Source organism: Geotrypetes seraphini, chromosome 6 (assembly GCF_902459505.1).
Source record: "Geotrypetes seraphini chromosome 6, aGeoSer1.1, whole genome shotgun sequence".
Lineage (NCBI taxonomy): Eukaryota > Metazoa > Chordata > Amphibia > Gymnophiona > Dermophiidae > Geotrypetes > Geotrypetes seraphini.
In genome coordinates, this window is record NC_047089.1 from 222,976,980 (window position 1) to 222,998,607 (window position 21,628).

Here is a 21,628-nt window from a genome sequence, read left to right on the forward strand (position 1 = left end):
TTAGCATCACTTCTGCAACATGCATGTAGGTATTCTCAAGGGTGTGGAGAATGGGTAGAGCGAAGCTCGGATTAGCACTTACCATATATACTCGAATATAAACCGAGATTCTTGGGCCAAAAAATAAAAGGCCCAAAAATGGAGGTCTTGGTTTATATTCAATAGTAACCTTGGAAGCATCATCCCCCTTACGAGGACCCGCTAAGAGAACAAAAAGGTGCTGTCAGTAGCATAGTAAGGGGGGAGGAGGGTGGGCACTGGTCCGCCCGGGCGCCATGTTGATAGGAGCACCAGCACTCCATCTCCTCTCCGCCCCCTGGCTCTTCTCATTCCTCTAGTTGAAGTTGTTCGCGGCGGTCAACAACATGCTCTTTGCGACCCCGTCAGCTCTCCCATTGATGTCACTTCCGGGTGCCACGCAAGAGGGTCACAAGGAGCAAGTTGTTGACTGCTGCCAAGCAACAACTTCAACAAGAGGTAGGGGGAAGGGAAGGGGGTTGCGTACACGGCATGCGGGATCGTGGAAGGAGCGGGGGGGGGAAGGGAGAGACAAGGGCGGGGGAGAGGCGGCACCACCCCAGGCGCCTCTCAACCTCGCAACACCACTGGGTACTGTTTGCAGAATCTGGATTTCTTTTGCCTGACTAAAATGTCTCCTAGAGAAACCCATGTGTCTCTCATGGGTATCTTCAGCAGCTGTATCCAGATAGGCCAGAAAAAACTGAAAGTACACTTCCCCCTCTGCATTCGCGATGATAGGGGGAACAGTATCGCAGTGAATAGTGAAAAACCGCGAATAACTTTTCGCATATTATTTGCGTTTTTCAGTAAAATAAACCTTAAAAAGATAATAAGCCGCGAATAACCTGACCTGCGATTTGCTCTGTAAATTGCCGGGAGCAGCAATTTCCTCCATGAACTGCCAGGAGCAGCGATTTCCTCCGTGACCTGCTCGTGCCGGATTCAGTGATATAAATTAGGGGGCAAGTCAGAGAACGAAAACCCGCAAATAATCGAAACCGCGGTTAACGAAACCGTGAATACAGAGGGGGAAGTGTACACCCTAAATGAGAGAGCTGAAGAAGGAGGTCCTTTAACTTCTGTGGATCACTGCAAAAGACAGTAATTTGACTCTCATAACAGATCCAAATTTAATTACACGGGACATCAGGTTATAATTGAAAAGTCTAAGGGAAGGAGTAAGCAACTTACAGTCATATATGGTCATCCCACATTAATCTAGAAATTTCTTTTGAATGACCTTATCCACACAGAGCAGCATACAACATCGCCTTAGCATATTGTCTTACCCGAGCAAAACTATGTGGGCTCCCTCCTTTGGACAGCAGCAGCTTCACAATGTCCAGGTTATTGTGATGGACGGCAACATGTAGAGGTGTCAGACCATTCTACACAAAAGATTAGGTCAGGTTATTCTTGATATACTGCCATTACTGCATCACAAATCAAAAGCAATTTACAACTCAATTATCAGAAAAGAACTGCAATATATATTTGACTTGCCTATCTCGGGTGGGGGTGGGTGGGAAGACATCTTATAGGGCAGTGTCTTGAAAACTTCTGGAAGCTGCAGCATATTAAACCCTGTGCCTTAAAGTCATTCACCAAGAAATGCCTCTCAGTCAACGCACCTACGCCACCTAATCTCACCAGATACTACTTAGTGCATATGTTTTATTGTCTTGTCTATATTGTAATTTATGTAAATTATGTCATCTCTGTCCTGTCTCGATTATTATGGATGTACTTTGTAACCCGTTCTGGGCTCCTTTGGGAGGACGGGCTAAAAAATTTAATAAATAAATGTGCGTACATTGATGAGATGTCATGCACATGAGTGACCTCATCACATCGACATCCACGGATGCACAAAATCCTTCCAGACGGGGGCCCTGAGCCGCCAGTGGGGGGTTGCTGCAAGAGGAGAGATGCATAGAGGAGGAGAAATGCTGGCAAGGAGGAGAGGTGTCGACGCCAGCTGACTGCCTACAGAATGTGCCTCTCGCCACAAAAGACACGTGCTGTAGGCAGTCAGCCGATGCCTCTCCTCCTCGCAGGCATCTTGAAGCACACCCAGAATCTTGCCGCAGCATACAGTTTGCGATACACTGTTATAGGGGAACTTAGCAAATACAATGAATAATTACTTGATTGTTGGTTCAAATGAATGTCTGTTGGGCAGACTGGATGGTCCATGCAGGTCTTCATCTACTAACATTTACTATATTTACCATGAAAAGTGCTCAATTACGCACACAAGATAAGAAGAAAAAAAAAAAAAGCAACCATTCCTCCAAAGTCCGTGGATTGAAAAGTATGCACACACTTTTTGTCCATGTGGATGGTTAAAATTAACCATTTAGGTCCGGATTCTACATAGTGTGACAAGATTCTACAAGTTATGCATGCAAATCTGTGGTAGCACAGATTTGCGTGTGCATCTTAATTGTTCAAGCTAATCCGTGCTGAAAATTGCAATTAACACCTGATAACTGATGCTAACTGGCACTAATTGTGAGCACATTCTATAAAGCACATTCTATAAAGCGCATTCTATAAAGTGGCGTAAACAAATTCTAGTGTGCGAATCTCAAAAGGGAGTGTGGCGAAGGGGGGGGGGCACATGGGCGGATCATGAGTGCTCCTAAAAGTTAGGCGCATTGTTATAGAATACATCCGATCCACGCACAACTTAGGTGCAGGTATTTAGGCCTGGTTTTCATTGGCCTAAATGGGTGCACCTGAAAGTTAGTCACGCATATGGGTGCTAAGCAAGATTCTACATATCGTGAGTACCTTTTATAAAATCACACTAAGCAAAATTCTGGTCAGCACTGATTTTTTTTTTTAGGCGCTATATATAGAATTTTGGGGTTAGAGAGCAAGGGGTTGATATTCAGAGGCATTTATTCAGGTAGGAACCACTCCTAGCCAGAAAAGTGCTGTTCCCTGGGGCTAACCACTATGGGCTCCTTTTACAAAGCCGCGCTAGGGCCTTAATGCGCGGAATAGTGCGTGCTAAATTGCCGTGTGCGCTAGCCGCTACCACCTTCTTTTGAACAGGTGGTAGATTTTCGGCTAGCACGCACTAATCTGCGTGCGCTAAAACCGCTAGTGCGGCTTCGTAAAAGGAGCCCTAAGTTTCAGGTAAAGCTGCTGAAAATTACCACTGATCGCCCTGGTGCTATCTGGAGAGTGTGGGGTGGTTTAGGAGACCCAGGAGTTACCTGCTTAGCATCAATTATGTAACATGCATGTAGGTATTCTCAGAGGTGTTGGGAATGGGTAGAGCGGAGCTCAGATCTGCACTTACTGTATATACTCAAATATAAACCGAGATTCTTGGGCTAAAAAAATGGCCCAAAAATGGAGCTTTTGGTTTGTATTTGAGTCATCCAGCTGTGCCTCACCTAAGCCCCCTCCTGGACCCGTTGCAGGCTTCCACCAGTGGTAAGCCAGGACAGAAGCAACCCCTCCTTTGTCCTGTACCGGCTGTCTCTGCATCACCCCATCTCCCTCCTGACTACTGCACCTGAAAAGGCCTATCTTTCATGACCTGTTGGTCCAGCGGTGAACAGAGACAAGAGTGATCATCCTACGCTTCTGCCCTGAGCAGAGCCGCTAAAGGAAATGGCTGTCACAAGTTCCTGCTGCAATTTTGTGAGTTCCCACAGTTACAACTGAACCACCAGGGCTCAAGACAGGCCTGAGGGAGGCATGCAACGGGTCGGGGAGGGGTGGGAGGTGCAGAGCCAGATAGGATAGGATAAGGAGGGATTGCTCTTGTTCTGGTTCACCACTGGACCATCAATATCTATACTCGAATATAAACCCTAGGTTTATACTTGAGTCAATCACCCCCCCCCCCCTTTGTTGGGAGAAAAATGGTTACCTCGGTTTATATTTGGATCAGTTTATATCCATGTATCTAAGGTATTCTTGTGCGCTATAAAACAGATGAAATAAGCACCAATTCTGAGTGGCACAATCATGCACAAGGTTACTTCTGTTGTGCTGCAGGTTTACCTTTGTAAGGCAGCTTTCTAGGAGGCAGAGGTGGTGGCGGTGGGATATTTATAAGATCAATTAGGTTATTATTATTATTTTTTGGTCAATATTCAGCTGGTGGTGGTCAGCATTAAAAAAAAATATATTGACCACCGCCGGCTAAATAGCCCCAGAAATTTCAGTATCTTGGTCTTTGGCAGTGTCCAGAAATTATGCAGGTTCTGCTGATATTCAGAGCTGTACCCCCATAGCTAATTGGGCAGGCCTAGGATGATGTAATGCAGCCGATTCATCACAGCCAATTCATCTCGGACAGTTCAGCATGGCTGGTTCAGTGTACCTAGTTCACCATGGCCGTTTAATCATGGTCTTTTCAGCGTGGTGGGCTGATGCTGCAATAGTTTCTCCAGGCCTGTATCATAGAAAAGTCTCACTGCACCCCCCACCCCCCGCCTCAACCTCCAAGTGAAAAAGTGGAGAGAAGTTTTTTTAGACACACAAGAAACTAGCCGCCCTCCTGGGCAAAGCAGAGAAAAGTTTCACTTGAAAAGTTGAGGTAAAAGTAGACAGGGTGTAGACAGGCTAATGAGTCGAAATGGGTTACTATACATGATTTTAAAGACAACAGTCTTCTTTGGGGCAGTGAAATGTCCCACGATGAAATGGTAGTGGTAAAAGTTGTGAGTTGAAATGTCCCATAAGGAACCAGCAGTGAGGTATATGCTCTGGCACTGACAGAACTCCTGTGAGCATCGGAGCATTTATCTTGCCGGCCTGTGGTAGAAACCTCTACTGCGACTTTGTAAAAGAAGCCCTAAGAATGCAGAATTTTGCAGTATTAAAAAAAAAATCATGCACTGAATTTTCAAAATTTATGCACAGATTTTTATTTTTTTCCCTTTTATTATTATTATTTTTTTCCCTAGAATTCTCCCAGGAGTAACATGTGCAGGTATAATTTAAAAATTCTGATTCTTTGAAATAACCAATTCCACTTTCCTAAGAAGGCAGATACATATACAGCGCAGGGCCAAGAGACTGAGAAAAGGCAGGAAAAAAAGGACTGTGCAGAGTCTGCAAAAGCATATTGAAGAATTTTTCACCTTTGCATTTTCAAAACCTTTCTCCTGGGAATCCAGGGTGATTGGGGGCGTGTACTAAATGGCCAGGTTTTCTACAAATTTTCCAGGGTCACTACTGGTCGCTATCATTTTGGCCAAAAACAAGTAAACATGTCTTCCCTCAAAATGTCATATCTTTGATTCACTTTTCAGCATTCTTACCTTTCCTGCAGCATTGGGGTGGGCATCATGCATCAGAAGCAGCTCTGCCATATTCAGTTTTCCATATTTGGCAGCAACATGTAGAGGGGTAAATCCTTTCTGTGGAGAAACACAAACAGGGCCTCAGGAGTGAGCAACAAGGAAGGAAAGGGAACCCATGGGAAGTCAGACCTAATATCAGAAGGTAGGAGCGAGGAGATATTAGGTCCCACGCCATAGAGGAAAGCAGGTGTATCAGTAACTAAGAGGAATATGATATGCAGGTGCTATTTTGGCACTGAATACTTAAGGTTTGATACTGAAAAGGATTTAACAGGCCTGAAATGGCTCCTGGATGGTGAAATCACTTTTTCAGGGGTATCTGGTCAAATTTAGTGCCACTGAAAATGTCTGGTTAGTGCTCAATTTGAAGCTGGCTATTTTAAGGGGCTATCTAGGGGTGGAGTCGGCACCAGTAGCTTGGTAAGGGAGGGCGGACTGCCCACGGCACTGTCTTGGTGGGGGGCGGCGGCACCACTCCTTCTCTCTGCCCCCTGTCATTCCCTGACCCTCCCTCACCGCATGCACACCTCCCCCAACTATCTCTAACTCTTTGCTGGCACAAGCAGCATCTCTGGGGTTGCCAGATTTCCTTTTTGAAAAAAAGAAGATGCCTGATCCCGCCCGAAGTCCTGCCCCCGGCTCCACCCCATTTTTCCCCCAGTCCCACTCCCACACGAACCTCCCTGAGCTTGAATGCCGCATTTGGAAGCCTTTGCACATGCGTGGATGTTGATGCAATGACATCACATACATGCGCGTGTGCGTATGACATCATCACGGTGAAGACCGCGCATGTGCAAAGTTTGTTGTTTTTTTTAAATTTTTTATTCATTTTTACATATTACAAGTGTATAAGAAAAATCATTCGAACTTATAAATATACACTTGATTAACTTTCATATATCATTAAAAATATAACTTTTCAGCCAATACCTATATTCTATAATATTTTGAATATTATGAACTATTCCTAGTATCTAAACAATTGATATTAAGTTAGAAAACCCTCCCAACCCCTCCTTCCTCTTTCAAAAGTTCCATTCCCAATGCATCAAAAACAGTTAAATACTCTTATACATTATAGGATTTAATATTTATTACCCACCCACACCCTTCCATGTCAAATATCTTACTTTATTAAAAATTTGTTTGATCGCTTTACATAGAATTCTAAGCGATTTACAATAAAATATGGGGAAACAAGTAATCGTATAAAAACAAGACAAAAGACATGAACGCAAATCACATACTGGAACATAAGGAAAGGAAGAACTACAATTTAAAAAGGAAATAAACAAATAAGGGTAACACGAGTGGGATGGGAGGGGAAGGACATGTTTAAAAGGGAGAGAGGATTAATGAGTCAAAGTTAAGGAACAGTGGATGAGTTTAGGACTCAAAGACATCCTTAAAAAGAAAGATTTTATCTTCAATGAGGTCATTTTGGGGAAATGTAATTAAATTATGGAGATGTAACCCACGTATAACAGATTTGTTACCTATTCAGGGTAATGGAGATTTTCAACCTGGTATGGTATGGTAGGATTTTTAGAATTTAGGGGTTTAAAGGTATTTATTATTTATCACAAGTTTGGGATGAAACTGGGAAGATTAAGAGTTTTCCTGACTTTTCTATTGTAGTGGGAGGGAGTCTTGGGTCATTATATTACATTACATTACATTACATTACATTAGGGATTTCTATTCCGCCTGTGCCTTGCGGTTCTAGGCGGATTACAATATAGAAAATATCTGGGACATTCCAGTAGAGTTACATTTCAGGATAAGAGTAAGTTACAGGAACAGTAATGAGTTATGATACTACAATTTCACAGAAGATAATACTTATTACAGAAGATAGTACATATAACGGAAGATAATGCATTTAACAGAGGTAGTACATGTCAACTCGATCGGTTAAATCGGGTGTAGTGTAGAAGAATTACAGTATATTCTAGATCGCAGATAAAAAGATAATATAGGTGGGTATTTCCGAGTCGTTGATTGGGAGGTCATTGGGTGGTGGTTAGAGTGATGGGAGATATTTTTTGAACAATAATGTTTTTATTTCTTTGCGGAACTTTTTTATGTCTGTTGTTTTGGTCAGTAATTTTGAGATGTCAGAGTATTATATGCGTATATGCAATTGGTAAATTATATTAATAAATTGAAGAGATTGAATTTTTCTTGTGGAATTCGTGATAGAATTATTTCTTTTTTTAATCAATGTGATGATGTGCCTATTTCAGTTTCTTTATTACACAAGTGGTGGTGGAATATATTACCTACCCGTACACATGGTAAAATTCTACAAAACTGGAATGAGGAGTTGGGAATTCAGATTTCTCTTCTTGATTTTACTCAATCTATTAATAGACTACCAAAGGTTTTAAAAGGGTATGTTTGGAGAGAATGTACTTATAGAATTTTACATAGGACTTATTTTTCCCAAATTCAAGCTTTTCATGTAAATTTAATTGATACCCCAATTTGTATTAAATGTAATAAAATTCCTGGCACATTATCTCATGCTTTTTGGTTGTGTCCTTTGATCAATTCATTTTAGTCTGCCATCCTATTATTTTTGGGTTCTTTATGGGGTAATTTGATAGTAGGTTGTCCTAGGGGAATATTTTTTGGTAAAGCATCAGCTTGTGGGGTTTTGGCCAATTAAAATGTCTTTTATTTCAGAAAGCCTGTATGATTGGGCATAAATGTATTATGCAATTTTGGTTGCAGAAAGGATCTTCAAGTTTTTGGCATTGGAGGAATCAATTACATCGCTTATTTTTATTTGAGAATTAGGAGGTTCGAGGTTCGCCTTAAAAAAACTCGTCTTTTTATGGAGGTTTGGGATCCTTATATTCAGAATCTTTCACCTACAAAATCAATGATTTATTATGAAAATTAGGTTTAATAATTACATTCCAGTTATTTATTTTAATTCTTTATTTTTGTCAACTGTCATCCAGGGTGAGGGATTTCATTTAGGGGAAGATAGGGGATGGAATTAAGGGGGATGTAGATAAGATTGAATTAGTTCATATGGAAATTAAATTTGAAAGAATGATTTAAATTTGTATGAAATATTATTATTGTGATTCTTATTGTATTGAATGCATTTTTGTATTATCCTATTGTACTGATTATTTGATTCTTTCAATAAAAATTGTTATACATAAAAAGAAAGCACTTTAAAGATCCATTGAATTTATCTGTGTTTTTTTCCTCTCTTAAATAGGTAAGAAGCAAGTTCCATATACTACAGACATAGGCAACTCCAGTCCTTGAGGGCCAGAATCCAGTCGGGTTTTCTGGATTTCTCCAATGAATATGCATTGAAAGCAGTGCATGCAAATAGATCTCGTGCATATTCATTGGGGAAATCCTGAAAACCCGATTGGATTCTGGCCCTCAAGGACCGGAGTTGCCTATGTCTGATATAGTAGGTACTGCAACAGTAAATGATGTATTACGGCGTGTATTAATATGTAATGTAATGTAATGTAATTTATTTCTTATATACCGCTACATCCGTTAGGTTCTAAGCGGTTTACAGAAAATATACATTAAGATTAGAAATAAGAAAGGTACTTGGAAAATTCCCTTACTGTCCCGAAGACTCACAATCTAACTAAAGTACCTGGAGGGTAATAGTGAAGTGAAACGTTCAACAATGGAACAGTCAATACATTTTGAGAGGTGGAGTGTAGTGTACCAGATGGGGAGTGTGGAATGAGAACTTTATCAATGAAACTGGGAGCATATGTCATTTGGAGTTTGCTGTATAGTCTTGTACTGTCCAAAATGTTTTCCATTGTGAATGTTGGCTTGTAACCCATTCTGAGCTACTGGGAGGACGGGATAGAAATCAAAATAAATAAATGTTAAGAGCGCTATTTTATAGGTGATTTTGTGTGAGATTGGAAGCCAGTGTGCTTTTTGCAGGAGAGGGGTGACATGATCGAATTTCCTGGAACTGGTAATTATCTTGATAGCAGTATTTTGAATTATTTGTAAGCACCGGATTTCTTTCTCTGTAATACCTTTATAAAGGCTTCTGAGCTCAGTACTTCCAAAACCTGGACAAACTGCCGGGTTTTGGAAATCCTTCCAGGCACCCGGACAATCCTTTAAAAAGAGGATATTTTCGGGTTTTTCCGGACGTCTGATAGCCCTAAGCATCTCCAACCTGATGCTCATGCCAGCCTTGGCTCTCCCTCTGAAGTCACTTCCTGGTTATGGGACCAGGAAGTGACATCAAAAGGAGAGTCAAAGCCAGTGTGGGCAGCAGGTTGGCAATGCTGCTCATGCCGGTGAATTAAAGAGGTACGGGGGAAGGGAAGGGGTGCATGCGTGTGGTGGGAGGTGGAGAAAACATAGAAACATAGAATATGACGGCAGAAAAGGGCCTTCGGCCCAACAAATCTGCCCACTCAAATAACCCTCCCCTCTAAGTTCTTCTTTGAAGTGAGCCCACGTGTTGATCCCATTTGTTCTTAAAGTCAGTCACGTTACTGGCCTCAACTACCTGAAGTGGAAGATCATTCCAATGGTCAACCACCCTTTCGGTGAAGAAGAACTTCCTAGTGTCACCATAGAATTTCTCGCCTCTGATTTTTAGCAGATGCCCTCTTGTCACCGTAGGGCCTGTAAGGAAAAAGATGTCTTCTTCCACCTCAATATGGCCAGTGACATTTTTGAACGTCTCTATCATGTCACCCCTCTCTCTGCGTTCCTTGAGAGAGTAAAGGTGCAACTTACCTAATCGTTCTTCATAAGGGACATCCTTGAGCCCTGAGACCATCTTGGTGGCCAATCGTTGAACCGATTCCATTCTTAGCACATCCTTCCGATAGTGTGGCCTCCAAAATTGTACACAGTATTCCAGATGTGGTCTCACCATGGACCTGTACAGCGGCATTACCACCTCGGGCTTTCGGCTGACAAAGCTTCTCCGGATGGGGGGGGGTGCCACTGCTCCTGGTACTTCCCACCCTCGCTACACCACTGATCGGTACTTAACTGGCCAAGGAAATTGCATGTATAGGACCTCATAAAAATCACTTAACTGGCTATAGATTTAAAGGTCCCGTAAACCTTTCCAGCATTAAAGTTCCATGTATAACACTGGCAGCAGACTATCAGCTTTTATGCTATGCTGAGGTGATCAGATTTTAATTTTGCTCCAGGATGGAGTTTCTTCTGCACCACAGAAATATCTATTAGATACTTTAAGCCTTGAACTGGAATGAGACCAAACGCATACAATAATATGTTCACCTGACAGGATCCGGAAACTTTAGTTGCTCTTCAAGCACACGATGACATGGAAAGCAAGTGTAACTAAATTACCCCCCCCCCCTTTTATGAAGCCATGTTAGCATTTTTTATCGCCGGCCATAGCAGTAAAAGTTTCAGCGCTCATGGGCATTCTACAAGCATTGGAGCTTTTAATGCCGTGGTCAACAATAAGAAAAAGCTAACTTGGCTTTTCATAAAAGGGGGGTAAGTCAACTAAATATGATGGAACTAGGAGTTTTCTTTTATTTTCTGTATTTTGGAAGACAAAAAAGCAATTTTATTTGTTTATGCATTGTTGTGAATTTACAAAGTCTAAATAATAGCCCCTCCCTCCAAAGTACCAGGAAAGAGACTTGGGATTACTGGTCAACAAGTCAATGAAGTCGTCCGTGCAATGCGCGGTGGTGGCGAAAAGGACAAACAGAATGCTAGGAATGATTAAGAAGGGGATCACAAACAGATCGGAGAAGGTTATCATGCCGCTGTACCGGGCCATGGTATGCCCTCACCTGGAATACTGCGTCCAGAACTGGTCACCGTACATGAAGAAGGACACAGTACTACTCGAGAGGGTCCAGAGAAGAGCAACTAAAATGGTTAAGGGACTGGAAGAGTTGCCGTACAGTGAGAGATTGGAGAAACTGGGCCTCTTCTCCCTTGAAAAGAGGAGACTGAGAGGGGACATGATCGAAACATTCAAGATAATGAAGGGAATAGACTTAGTAGATAAAGACAGGTTGTTCATCCTTTCCAAGGTAGGGAGAACGAGAGGGAACTCTCTAAAGTTAAAAGGGGATAGATTCCGTACAAATGTAAGGAAGTTCTTCACCCAGAGAGTGGTGGAAAACTGGAACGCTCTTCCGGAGGCTGTTATAGGGGAAAACACCCTCCAGGGATTCAAGACAAAGTTAGACTAGTTCCTGCTTAACCAGAATATACGCAGGTAAGGCTAATCTCAGTTAGAGCACTGGTCTTTGACCTAAGGACCGCCGCGTGAGCGGACTGCTGGGCACAATGGATCACTGGTCCGACCCAGCAGTGGCAATTGTTATGTTCTTATGTATAAATTCACTAATGCACTACAAACATCTCACCACAGAGCTCTCCCACTAAGGAAGATGCTCTTTATCTATCTTCTTAAACTAATTTAACAAAGGATTCCTGGGAGCCTCTGCAGTGCATGAAATGCATTAATCATTGTCCCTAATGTTGTTGTTTGCTGTAGGCTGTTGGAGGAATAGCCTATGGTTAGTGTAGTGGCCTGAAAACCTAGGGAGCTGGGCTCAGTTCCCCCTGCATCTACTTGTGACTCTAGGCAAGTAACCCTCTATTGCCCCAGATACAAAATAAATGTCTGTATATAATATGTAAAGCACTTTGATTGTAACCACAGAAAGACTGTAAGCTCTACTAAGCAGGGACTATTTCTTGAATGTTTTAATGTGCACCACTGTGTATGTCTAACAGTGCTTTAGAAATGATAGTCATAGGTGTCGGAACGGGGAAGGCCACAGGGGCCATGGCATCCCCCAAATTCTCGGTCACTATTTTTAGCCCTCCCACCCACCTTTCTCCCGGTATTATGCTTAAATCTTCAGGCAGCCACCACGCAGTGTCAAACAGCAGGCCTGCGCCGGAACCCTTCATTCTACTTCTGGGGACAGGCCTGCTCATGGGCACTCCACAGCGGCTGCTGAATATTTAAAACTACATCACTGGGAGGAGGTGAGTGGGGGACTCGGGAGCTATTGATAGGTCGTGCGCCAGGGCAGAGCTCCAGGGCCCCCTCCAAACAAAGGAGCGTTCCACTGCCTATGGTAGTGATAGTAGTAGTAAAATCAGTATATCAAATCCCTTTCCCTTTACACATACTAAATCTTTATCTAAAGGGCAACTGCTGTGTTTTATTGTGTGGTCCTAGCAGCCAGACAGTGAACATTCACCTTGGTCATGCATGCCTGAGAAGCATTCTTCTCCAGAAGAGCTAGGGCCGACTCCGCATGGCCCTCTCGTGTGGCAATGTGCAGGGGTGTGTGGCCTGCAGTGGTGGCCAGGTTTGGATCTGCGTCATGTTCCAGGAGCAGTTTTACCATGCTGGTGTGACCAGTGCGAGCTGCACAGTGAAGTGGGGTTTGGTCATCCTGAAAAGAGAAATAAAAAAACAAAACCCCATCAGAAATCCAGGCAACACCCTCCAGCTGCCTCAGGTTTCTTCTTCCTGTCCCTAAAGTGAAATCCCTTTGTCTAGAACAAGGGTGTCAAAGTCCCTACTTGAGGGCCACAATCCAGTCGGGTTTTCAGGATTTCTCTAATGAATATACATGAGATCTATTTGCATGCACTGCTTTCGTTGTATGCTAATAGATCGCATGCATATTCATTGGGGAAATCCTGAAAACCCGACTGGATTGCAGCCCTCGAGGAGGGACTTTGACACCCCTGGTCTAGAAGATTCAGGTGTGCACTATAGTTAGGCTGAAATCTGCATGCCATCAGGGCAGAAGCTAACAGTACGATCGTGAACAAAGTCTTAAATCCAGCATTTCCCAAACTGTGGACTGTGACCCCAAAGAGGATCACAGAATCTGCATTTAGGCTACAGACAATCACAGGGGGAGAAAACCAGAGGTGTGAAATAGTCTTTTAATCAGATATTCTCGATATGACTCAACATGACCGTGTTTCGACCTCTTGGCCTGCATCAGGAGTCTCAGATTGAGGCAAAGTTTAGTCAGCTTGACATCCACACTGCTTTTGTACCTGATTGTAATCAATCAATATATAGCATCAAGGAAGTAAAACTTTGTATGAAGTAGAATATTAGAATGTTTCTTGATGTTGCAAGGGAGACACAGAAAAGGCAGAGGAAGTTCTGTATTCTTAGGCCAGGATGTCTTCAACCAGGAGTCCTGCTATTTTTTTTTTCCAATTCATTATTCATTTTTAAAAACTTACAATAAGTGTAACAGCATATATAACATTTTAAACTCAGATAGAACACTTAATATTCTGTTAAAATCCATATCAGAATTTATCCCCCCTCCCCCCTAATCAATAACATTCTTTAAATTCAAGAAAATCTACCATAAACCTATATACCTTATTTAATAATCAAACCAAAAAATCCTTGCCCCCCCTCCCCCCCATCCTGGATTTGCATTTTTAAGGGGAAAAATAATATTCAATCATTACAATATTTTGTTAATGGCTCCCAAATCGCCTGAAATTTTCTAAAATTCCCCTTTTGCTAGATTTGATAGAGAAATTTGGGAAATTTTCAGGATATAAAATAAATTGAAGTAAATCAGAAATTCTTCCACTTAATGTGCATTGTACAAAAGGATTATTTGATTCAATTCCCTTTCTTTGGAAGGAAGAAGGAATAAAATATTTAGGAGTCCTGCTTTTTAAAAAGTATCTTTGCATAGAGGGCTGTATTCTACAGGATGGCTAGAGCATAAAGATATCCACAGGAGTTATACAGATTATATTTATGCATATTTTCAGTAAATCTATCCACTGAATACGTATGTGGTTCTAAAACTTAGAAGTTAATTGTAGAAATTTAGGAATGCTGTATTTCTGAGTAATGGCTGAATATTGCCCCTCTGGATAAATTTAGACCCTGACCCCAGAGCATCCCAGTCCCTTCTGGAGCTGAACAGATACATTTTGGAGTGGAGTGTCTGGGCAATTTTGACATTACACAGAATTTCCTGTTTTCAGTCTTTTACTGCAGTGTTTTTCAACCGCTGTTCCGCGGCACACTAGTGTGCCGCGAGATGTTGCCTGGTGTGCCGTACGGTGCAGACACTGATTAGGCCTCAGGCCGGGTCCCGCACGCGCTCCCATGAGACTCCCCCGGTCCCCTCTGCGACACCTTCCACTTCCACATCCTACAGGACAGCGGCAGGCCGCTACGTAGTGCGGGCGGGAGTCCCGGCGGACGGCTCAATGGAGTGCTGCACTGAGACACAGGCTTGAGACACAGGCGAGTTATGTTCGTAGGTGTACAGCGCTGCCACATCACCATCTAGTGGTGAGATTGAAAAAGCCTATATTTTTTACAATAAAATTTACACATGGTTGTTAGTATGACTGTGGTAGGTAGGACATCATCTTCTGACTTCCTTCCAGGCCTAGCACAGTGTGGAGACAGAGCTGTCATCCGCCGGCTCATCGGGGATCGATCAGAAGAGTGCTGAGTGTGACGGACAGCGGCTATCTGGAGGAGACAAGCGCAGTAAGTCCTGAGTGACAGTGAGATACTGCAGTGGTGGACAAGTTTTTGAAAAGGAAAGAACTAGACTCTGAACAAAATTTGGAGCCAGATGAGAGCCCAAGTATGAGTGGGGGTCAAAAGAAAGCAAAGATGGTTAGCGCAAGCAAATTCTCTGGTGCAAGGCAATATAGCGAAAGCTATATTTCAGTTGGATTTACTTTCACTGGAGATGCAAACAAACCAACTCCACTGTGCGTGGTGTGTGGTGAAAAGCTAGCTAACAGTGCTATGGTCCCAAGCAAACTTAAACGCCATCTCCAAACGAAACACCCTTCGCTTCAAAACAAGAATGCGGACTATTTTGTTCGCCTGCGTGACAACACAGAGAAACAGGCAACTTTCATGAGAAAAACCACAAAGGTAAATGAAAGAGTTCTTAAAGCTAGCTATCAAGTTGCTGAACTTATAGCCAAGTCAAAAAAGTCGCACACTGTGGCAGAGACATTAATACTTCCTGCCTGCAAAGCTATTGTAGAGGAGATGCTCGGACCTGAAGCAGCTAAGGAAATAGCCAAAGTCCCTCTCTCAGACAACACAATTTCCAGACGTATTAATGACATGTCTGCAGACATCGAAAGTGTGGTTTTGGAAAAGATCCGTATCAGTGAGAAATTTGCATTGCAACTTGACGAGTCTACTGATATCAGTGGACATGCTCAACTCTTGGCCAATGTGCGTTTTGTTGATGGTGATGCAATTAGAGAAAACTTCTTTTTTTGCAAGGCATTGCCAGAAAAAACAACAGGAGAAGAAATTTTTTGGGTCACATCAGAATACCTTGAACAAGGAGAACTTAAGTGGGAAAACTGCACAAGTGTCTGCACCGATGGAGCTGCAGCCATGGTCGGGCGCACCAAAGGCTTTGTAAGCAGAGTGAAGGAAAGAAATCCAGATGTGATTGTTACGCATTGTTTTTTACACCGCGAGGCCCTCGTAGCCAAGACTTTACCAGCAGTCCTAGTTCATGTGTTGGATGATGTTGTGTGCATGGTAAACTTTGTAAAGTCACGACCCGTAAAAAGTCGCATATTTGCAGCTTTGTGTGAGGAGATGGGAGCGAAGCATAAAACCTTGCTGTTTCATAAGGAGGTCCGGTGGTTGTCGCGTGGCATGGTCTTGGTTCGTGTGTATGAGCTGCGGGAGGAACTTAAAGTGTTTCTGACAAATGAGAGGTCAGATTACGCAAAGCAGATTGCAAGTGATGAGTGGTGTGCAAGGCTGGCATACCTGGCAGATATGTTTTATCATCTGAATGAACTGAACACACGAATGCAAGGCCGAAGTGAAAACCTGCTTACAAGTACAGATAAAATAAATGGATTCCGTTCAAAGGTGCAACTCTGGCATCAACACGTGGAAAGTGGCAATCTTGAAATGTTCACACTCACCAAGCAATGGCAAGGTGTTCACACTGCTGCACTGTGTGAGATAATAGTTAAACATTTAAAAACTCTTGAGGAGAAGTTGTCATTTTATTTCTCTTCAGTCTCCACTGAATGCCTTGACTGGGTTAGAGACCCTTATAGCTCAGCATCAGTTGGTGGAAAGGACATGACTTTACAGGAGCAGGAGGAACTAACTGAACTGAGACAAAATCGTGGTTTCAAGCTAAGATTTGCTGATCTACCTTTTGGTTGGATACCGCCAAGGAGTTCCCCCTTCTGGCAAACAAAGCTATTTTAACATTGCTCCCATTTTCCACTACATATCTGTGTGAGATTAGCTTTTCAAGCATGATTGCTATAAAAACCAAACACAGAGAGAGACTGAGAGCTGTTGACGAAGAGCTACGTGTGTGTCTTTCTTCGATTCCAGCCAGAATATCAGCTTTGTGTTCAGCCAAACAGGCCCAGGTTTCGCACTGAATAAAGTATTTTATAATTTTTCACTATTCTGTTTACTTAATATTTCATAATAAAGTAATTATAAAATACTTTCTTTGTGTTTATTTGATTCCTATTCAAGAGAATTACTTTATATATAGTCAATATAGGCACAGAGTTAAATTTTTTAACATTTTCTAATGGTGGTGTGCCTCGTGATTTTTTTCATGAAACAAGTGTGCCTTTGCCCAAAAAAGGTTGAAAAACACTGTTTTACTGTATCCCTCCCATTTTATTCCACTCCTCTTCTCTTTACTTCCTGCCCTACCCCTCATGTCCTTTCCTGGCCTTTCTTTTACACTTTCTTGTTATCTTCACTTCTTTCTTGCTCTTCCCTTCCTCTCTCCTGCCTTCTTCATTTTTTCTCTATTTCGGTTTCCCCTTCCCCCATTAGGGTGCTCCTGCTACCGCACTTACATAGATAAATGGAAAAGGAACAAATAGATCTATGTTTGATGGTCAGTTTATATGTTCTGGCTTATAAAAAAGAGCTTCAGGTTGTAGCAAGAGAGTATAAATGCCCCAATGTTGCCATGCCTACCTTGGCCTTAGCATTCACTTTGGCTTTATTTTGAAGTAAAAATTTTGCCACTTCAGTGTGTCCAGATCTTGCTGCCATATGCAATGGAGTCTCCACCTTCTGTAACACAAACACAAGATTAATACTATGACATTAAAATCATTTATCATTAACTGCAAGAGAGACTATTGCAGCTCTAGTTGATACACTTCCCCCTCCAAATTTGTGGGGGTTAGGAGAAGAGCCAGCCTGTGAATACAGAGACATCGCAAATAACTTTAGGGCCAACTCTAACCCACCCCCCAGACCTTTTCACACCTTACCTGGTGGTCTAGCAGTGAAGCAGGGCAGGAACGATCTTCCTACGCTCCTCCCCTGCGCAGAGCCGTGAACAAAAATGGCTGCCGTGAGTTCCTGCTGTAGTCTCGTGAGACCACAGGAACTCATGGAAGCCATTTTTGTTCATAGTTCTGCCCGGGGCAGGAGCGTAGGAAGATTGCTCTTGCCCTGCTTCACCGCTAGACCACCAGGTAAGGTGTGGAGAGGTCCGGGAGGTGGGAGGGAAGTGGAAATTGGTCAGGGTATAGAAACTCGTGAATAACCAAAGTCGCAAGTCCTAAACTCGCGAATTTGGAGGGAGAAGTGTAGTAACACTCTCTCTCTGTTAAAACCCTAACACCTCTACAGGTACCAGTCATATGTTTTATCTCAAGTTTCTAAGTTTATTTTGTTATACTACCCATCAGTTATAACCATCTGAGTGGTTCACACTCAGTTTACAATCTAATCAAGTAGTCTAAGTACTCGTATATTCCCTATCTGTCTCAGCAGGCTCACAATCTAGCTATAGTACCTGGGGCAATGGAGAGTTAAGCGACTTGCCCAGGGTCACAAGGGATGACACTGGGCTTAAACCCATAACCTCAGGGTGCTGAGGCAGCAGTTTTAACCACTAGGCCACTCCTCAACCCATTCAGCTGCTCTCTTGAAGCCTGAAACTACTTATCTGCTCCCAACAGTGAATCACAGACCTGCTCTGGATGGACCACTGTGTTGAACAATGGCTTCTGGATGACAGCAGCAGCCTCACCTAGTTGCTGCCAGCTGCCCGGAGATTTAATGCAGTGGCCGCGGAAAAGCTTACTGCTTTTATAATAATAATAATTTTATTCTTTTTATGTATGTGATATGGAAACAAAACAAAAAAATGGAGGAACTGGAAACAAAATCCACAGTCAAACAAAACAAAACAAAGTTTCCAGTTTAAATACACACTGGTAAAACATGCCCAATGCCTTCACCCCTTATAAACATATAGCTACAAGCTAACTTCAAGCCAGTACAGCATAGTGGGGAATCACGCCTCAGATGTTGCAAAGCTAATTCCTACTACTAGAGAAGGAACAAAAACCATCACTAACAGAACTGGAAGTAAACACAATCAAATATCCTATACAAAGCACTCTCAAAATTCTAGGAATACAATTAGACAGACGCTGCACTATGCAGACACAGATACACAAAGTCATACAGAAGGCATTCTTCACAATGCGAAACTAAACTAAACTAAACTAAACTAAACCTTGGGTTTATATACCGCACCATCTCCACAAATGCGGAGCTCGGCACGGTTTACAGGAAGAAGAAACCTAAGAAAAATAAGAAAGTTCTTTACCAAAGAACACTACAAGATCATTGTACAATCCCTCACACTCAGTACTTTGGATTACTGCAACAGCCTCTACCTACCATGCCCAAACTACATGATAAAACAACTACAGACCATTCAGAACACAGCCATCAGACTCATCTACTGTCTCAGCAAATATGACCACATCACCCCCGCCTATGTAGACTCTCACTGGCTTCCGATAAAAGCAAGAACTCAATTCAAGTTCTATTGTCTTCTATTTAAAGTAACCCATGGAACTGCCCCCTGTTACCTAAACAACCGCCTATACCGCTACCACTCATCCAGATCAAGGAGAACTCAAAACCTATTCACCTTCCCCCCTCATAATGGTACCCGACGTAAGAAACTATACGACAGCCTTCTAGCGACACAGGCAGCGAAAATTGACCCCACCATCACCAAACTAATGATCAACACAACAGACATCAAAGTGTTTCGAAAAGAAATCAAAACATTTCTATTCAAAAAACACGTCCTTACTAACTAGTCTCCTCCCCTTTCGCACAAGCTCTCCCTCTCCTGAATATCACATTAGTCAACTCCTAGAACCTTTCCCTCCAAAAATACTCAGATTCCTAAATAAGCATTTACCTCACTATCCAACAAACTTTTTACGTCATTGTTAGGTAGTAACTTCTCGTCTGTAACCCGCATATACTGATATTCTCCACTATATCCTGTTATCACTTGATTCTCTTAAATGTAATTCTTATAATTGAATGTAATTCTTATAATTGAAAGTAATTCTTATAATTGAATCCTCTACCACACCATGTAAAGTACATGAATCACGGTTATGCAATATCTCTAGATAATCTATTAAGTAATTTCTCTAGATAATCTGTTATGTAATTTCTCTGGATAATCTTTGTTTTGCAATTCTCTCGGTAATGTCCAGATCTCTTATAATTTGTAATCTGCCTAGAACCGCAAGGCACAGGCGGAATAGAAATCACTAATGTAATGTAATGTAATGTAATGTAGCTTTGTAACTAGAAAGGAGAGCTTCAATGATTGATTAGCTCCCTTTCAGCATTCTATCATAGGCGAGGAAAACCCCCTAAGGTTTGCTTGAAAAAACAAAGCAGCACTTATCTTTTAGCTGCCGTGACTGTTATCTTATCTTCTCTACTGATATAGAAACCGCATAGTTGTATGCGGTATATAAATTTTTTAATAAATAAATAAGTATTCCTTGAATATAACATCAAGAACCCTGATGAAGGAACAGTTCTGCCAAAACACAAACCATGAGCAAAACACGGACCATGTGGAGTCCAAAGTTCATGTTCACCTGATCGTAGGTGCCATTTCAGACTGGTTCATATTGCAGAACAGATGACTTGTTTTCACTGCAAGCAGACTGGTTTTATGAAGCATATGATTTATTACATTAGTACATTTTAAATATATTTTTATATTCGTATTATTTTTGATAAAAGTTTCCTGCGTCATCCAGAAACCATTGTTCTACCCCTTTTTTCTTTTTGGTTTTGGTTTCCCCAGTCATAGTGTAGAATATAGGCCTTCCTTTTTGTTCTGGACCACTATGCTACCATAGATTGTGAGCCCTGAAAAGGTGCCGAGTGAGGATCTACTAAGGAAAAGAAAAACGCCACTGGAATCTCTTACCTGCTGGCATTCAAACTTGGGAAAATGTAAAACTTGGACTTCAGTGGGTTATTTCATTGTCCTTCTCTTTTACATTTTTAATTCAGTACTCTGCTTTTTCAGCAAAGTCAGTTTAGGCAATAATGCAGCCTTCAGAGACTCTGTTAGGGTTTTTATATAAAAAGTGTTTTAGTCTAGATCAGTATTTTAGGTTGTATTTCAGAGTAGAGAATGACACGGGGACAAAGTTTTCCCTGTCTCCACGGGAACTCATTTTCCTGTCCCCGCGAGTTCTTTTCCTGTCCCTTCCCAATCCCTGCAAGCTCCGTCCTCATCTGCACAAGCCTTAAACACTTTAAAATCATAAGTGCTCGAGGCTTGTGTGGTTAAGGCAGAGCTTACAGCAGGGGTGCCCAACACGTCGATCGCGATCGACCAGTAGCTCAGGAAGGCAACGTGAGTCAATCGCTAGACTCGTGTTGCCGTCCTGATCTACCGGGCCGATCAGCCTTCCTCTGTGTTCTCCCTAGGGCCTTTTAGCTGGGCGGTCCACCCAGCTGTCATCTGCTGCCGCCGCTGCTGAACATTAAAAAAAACCCGGATTGGAGATTTCAGCCCGTAGCGAACTTATGCTCCGGGCTCTAAAGTGTGCGTGCCGGCTTCTCTTCTCTTCCCTCCGAAACCGGAAGTTATGTCCGGGGGGGGGGGGGGAAGGCCGGCACGCACATGTTGAGAGCCCTGAACTTGAAGCAAGCGTTCGCTACGGGCTAAGGCGGGAGACAGGTTAGTGAAGCATTTCCTCTTCTTGCTGCCGGGTCCTGCCTACTTTCTGTTTCCGCGAAGGCAGGACCCGGCAGCATTTCCCCCAATAGGTCGATCGCGATGCTGGTCGGCCGAAGCAGGGACAGCTTGGGGCGGCGTCGGCTTTCGGGCCTATTATTGGTGGCAGTTTGGGTCCCGATGGCAGTTTGGTCCCCGTTG

The 21,628-nt window shown here is 42.6% G+C and overlaps 1 protein-coding gene across 10 annotated transcripts in view; it reads right to left on the bottom strand.

Annotated features, from left to right (window-relative positions):
* The window catches only part of ANK1 (ankyrin 1), a 355,025-nt gene that overhangs the window by 199,146 nt on the left and 134,251 nt on the right, over positions 1-21,628 (bottom strand). For all 10 annotated transcript variants that reach the window (XM_033948942.1, XM_033948947.1, XM_033948950.1 and 7 more), the window contains 4 exons: positions 17,365-17,463; positions 12,602-12,799; positions 5,313-5,411; positions 1,311-1,409 (listed from right to left, as the gene is read on the bottom strand). In XM_033948942.1, the coding sequence (XP_033804833.1) occupies positions 1,311-1,409; positions 5,313-5,411; positions 12,602-12,799; positions 17,365-17,463 (495 nt within the window). The remainder of the gene's footprint in view (positions 1-1,310; positions 1,410-5,312; positions 5,412-12,601; positions 12,800-17,364; positions 17,464-21,628) is intronic.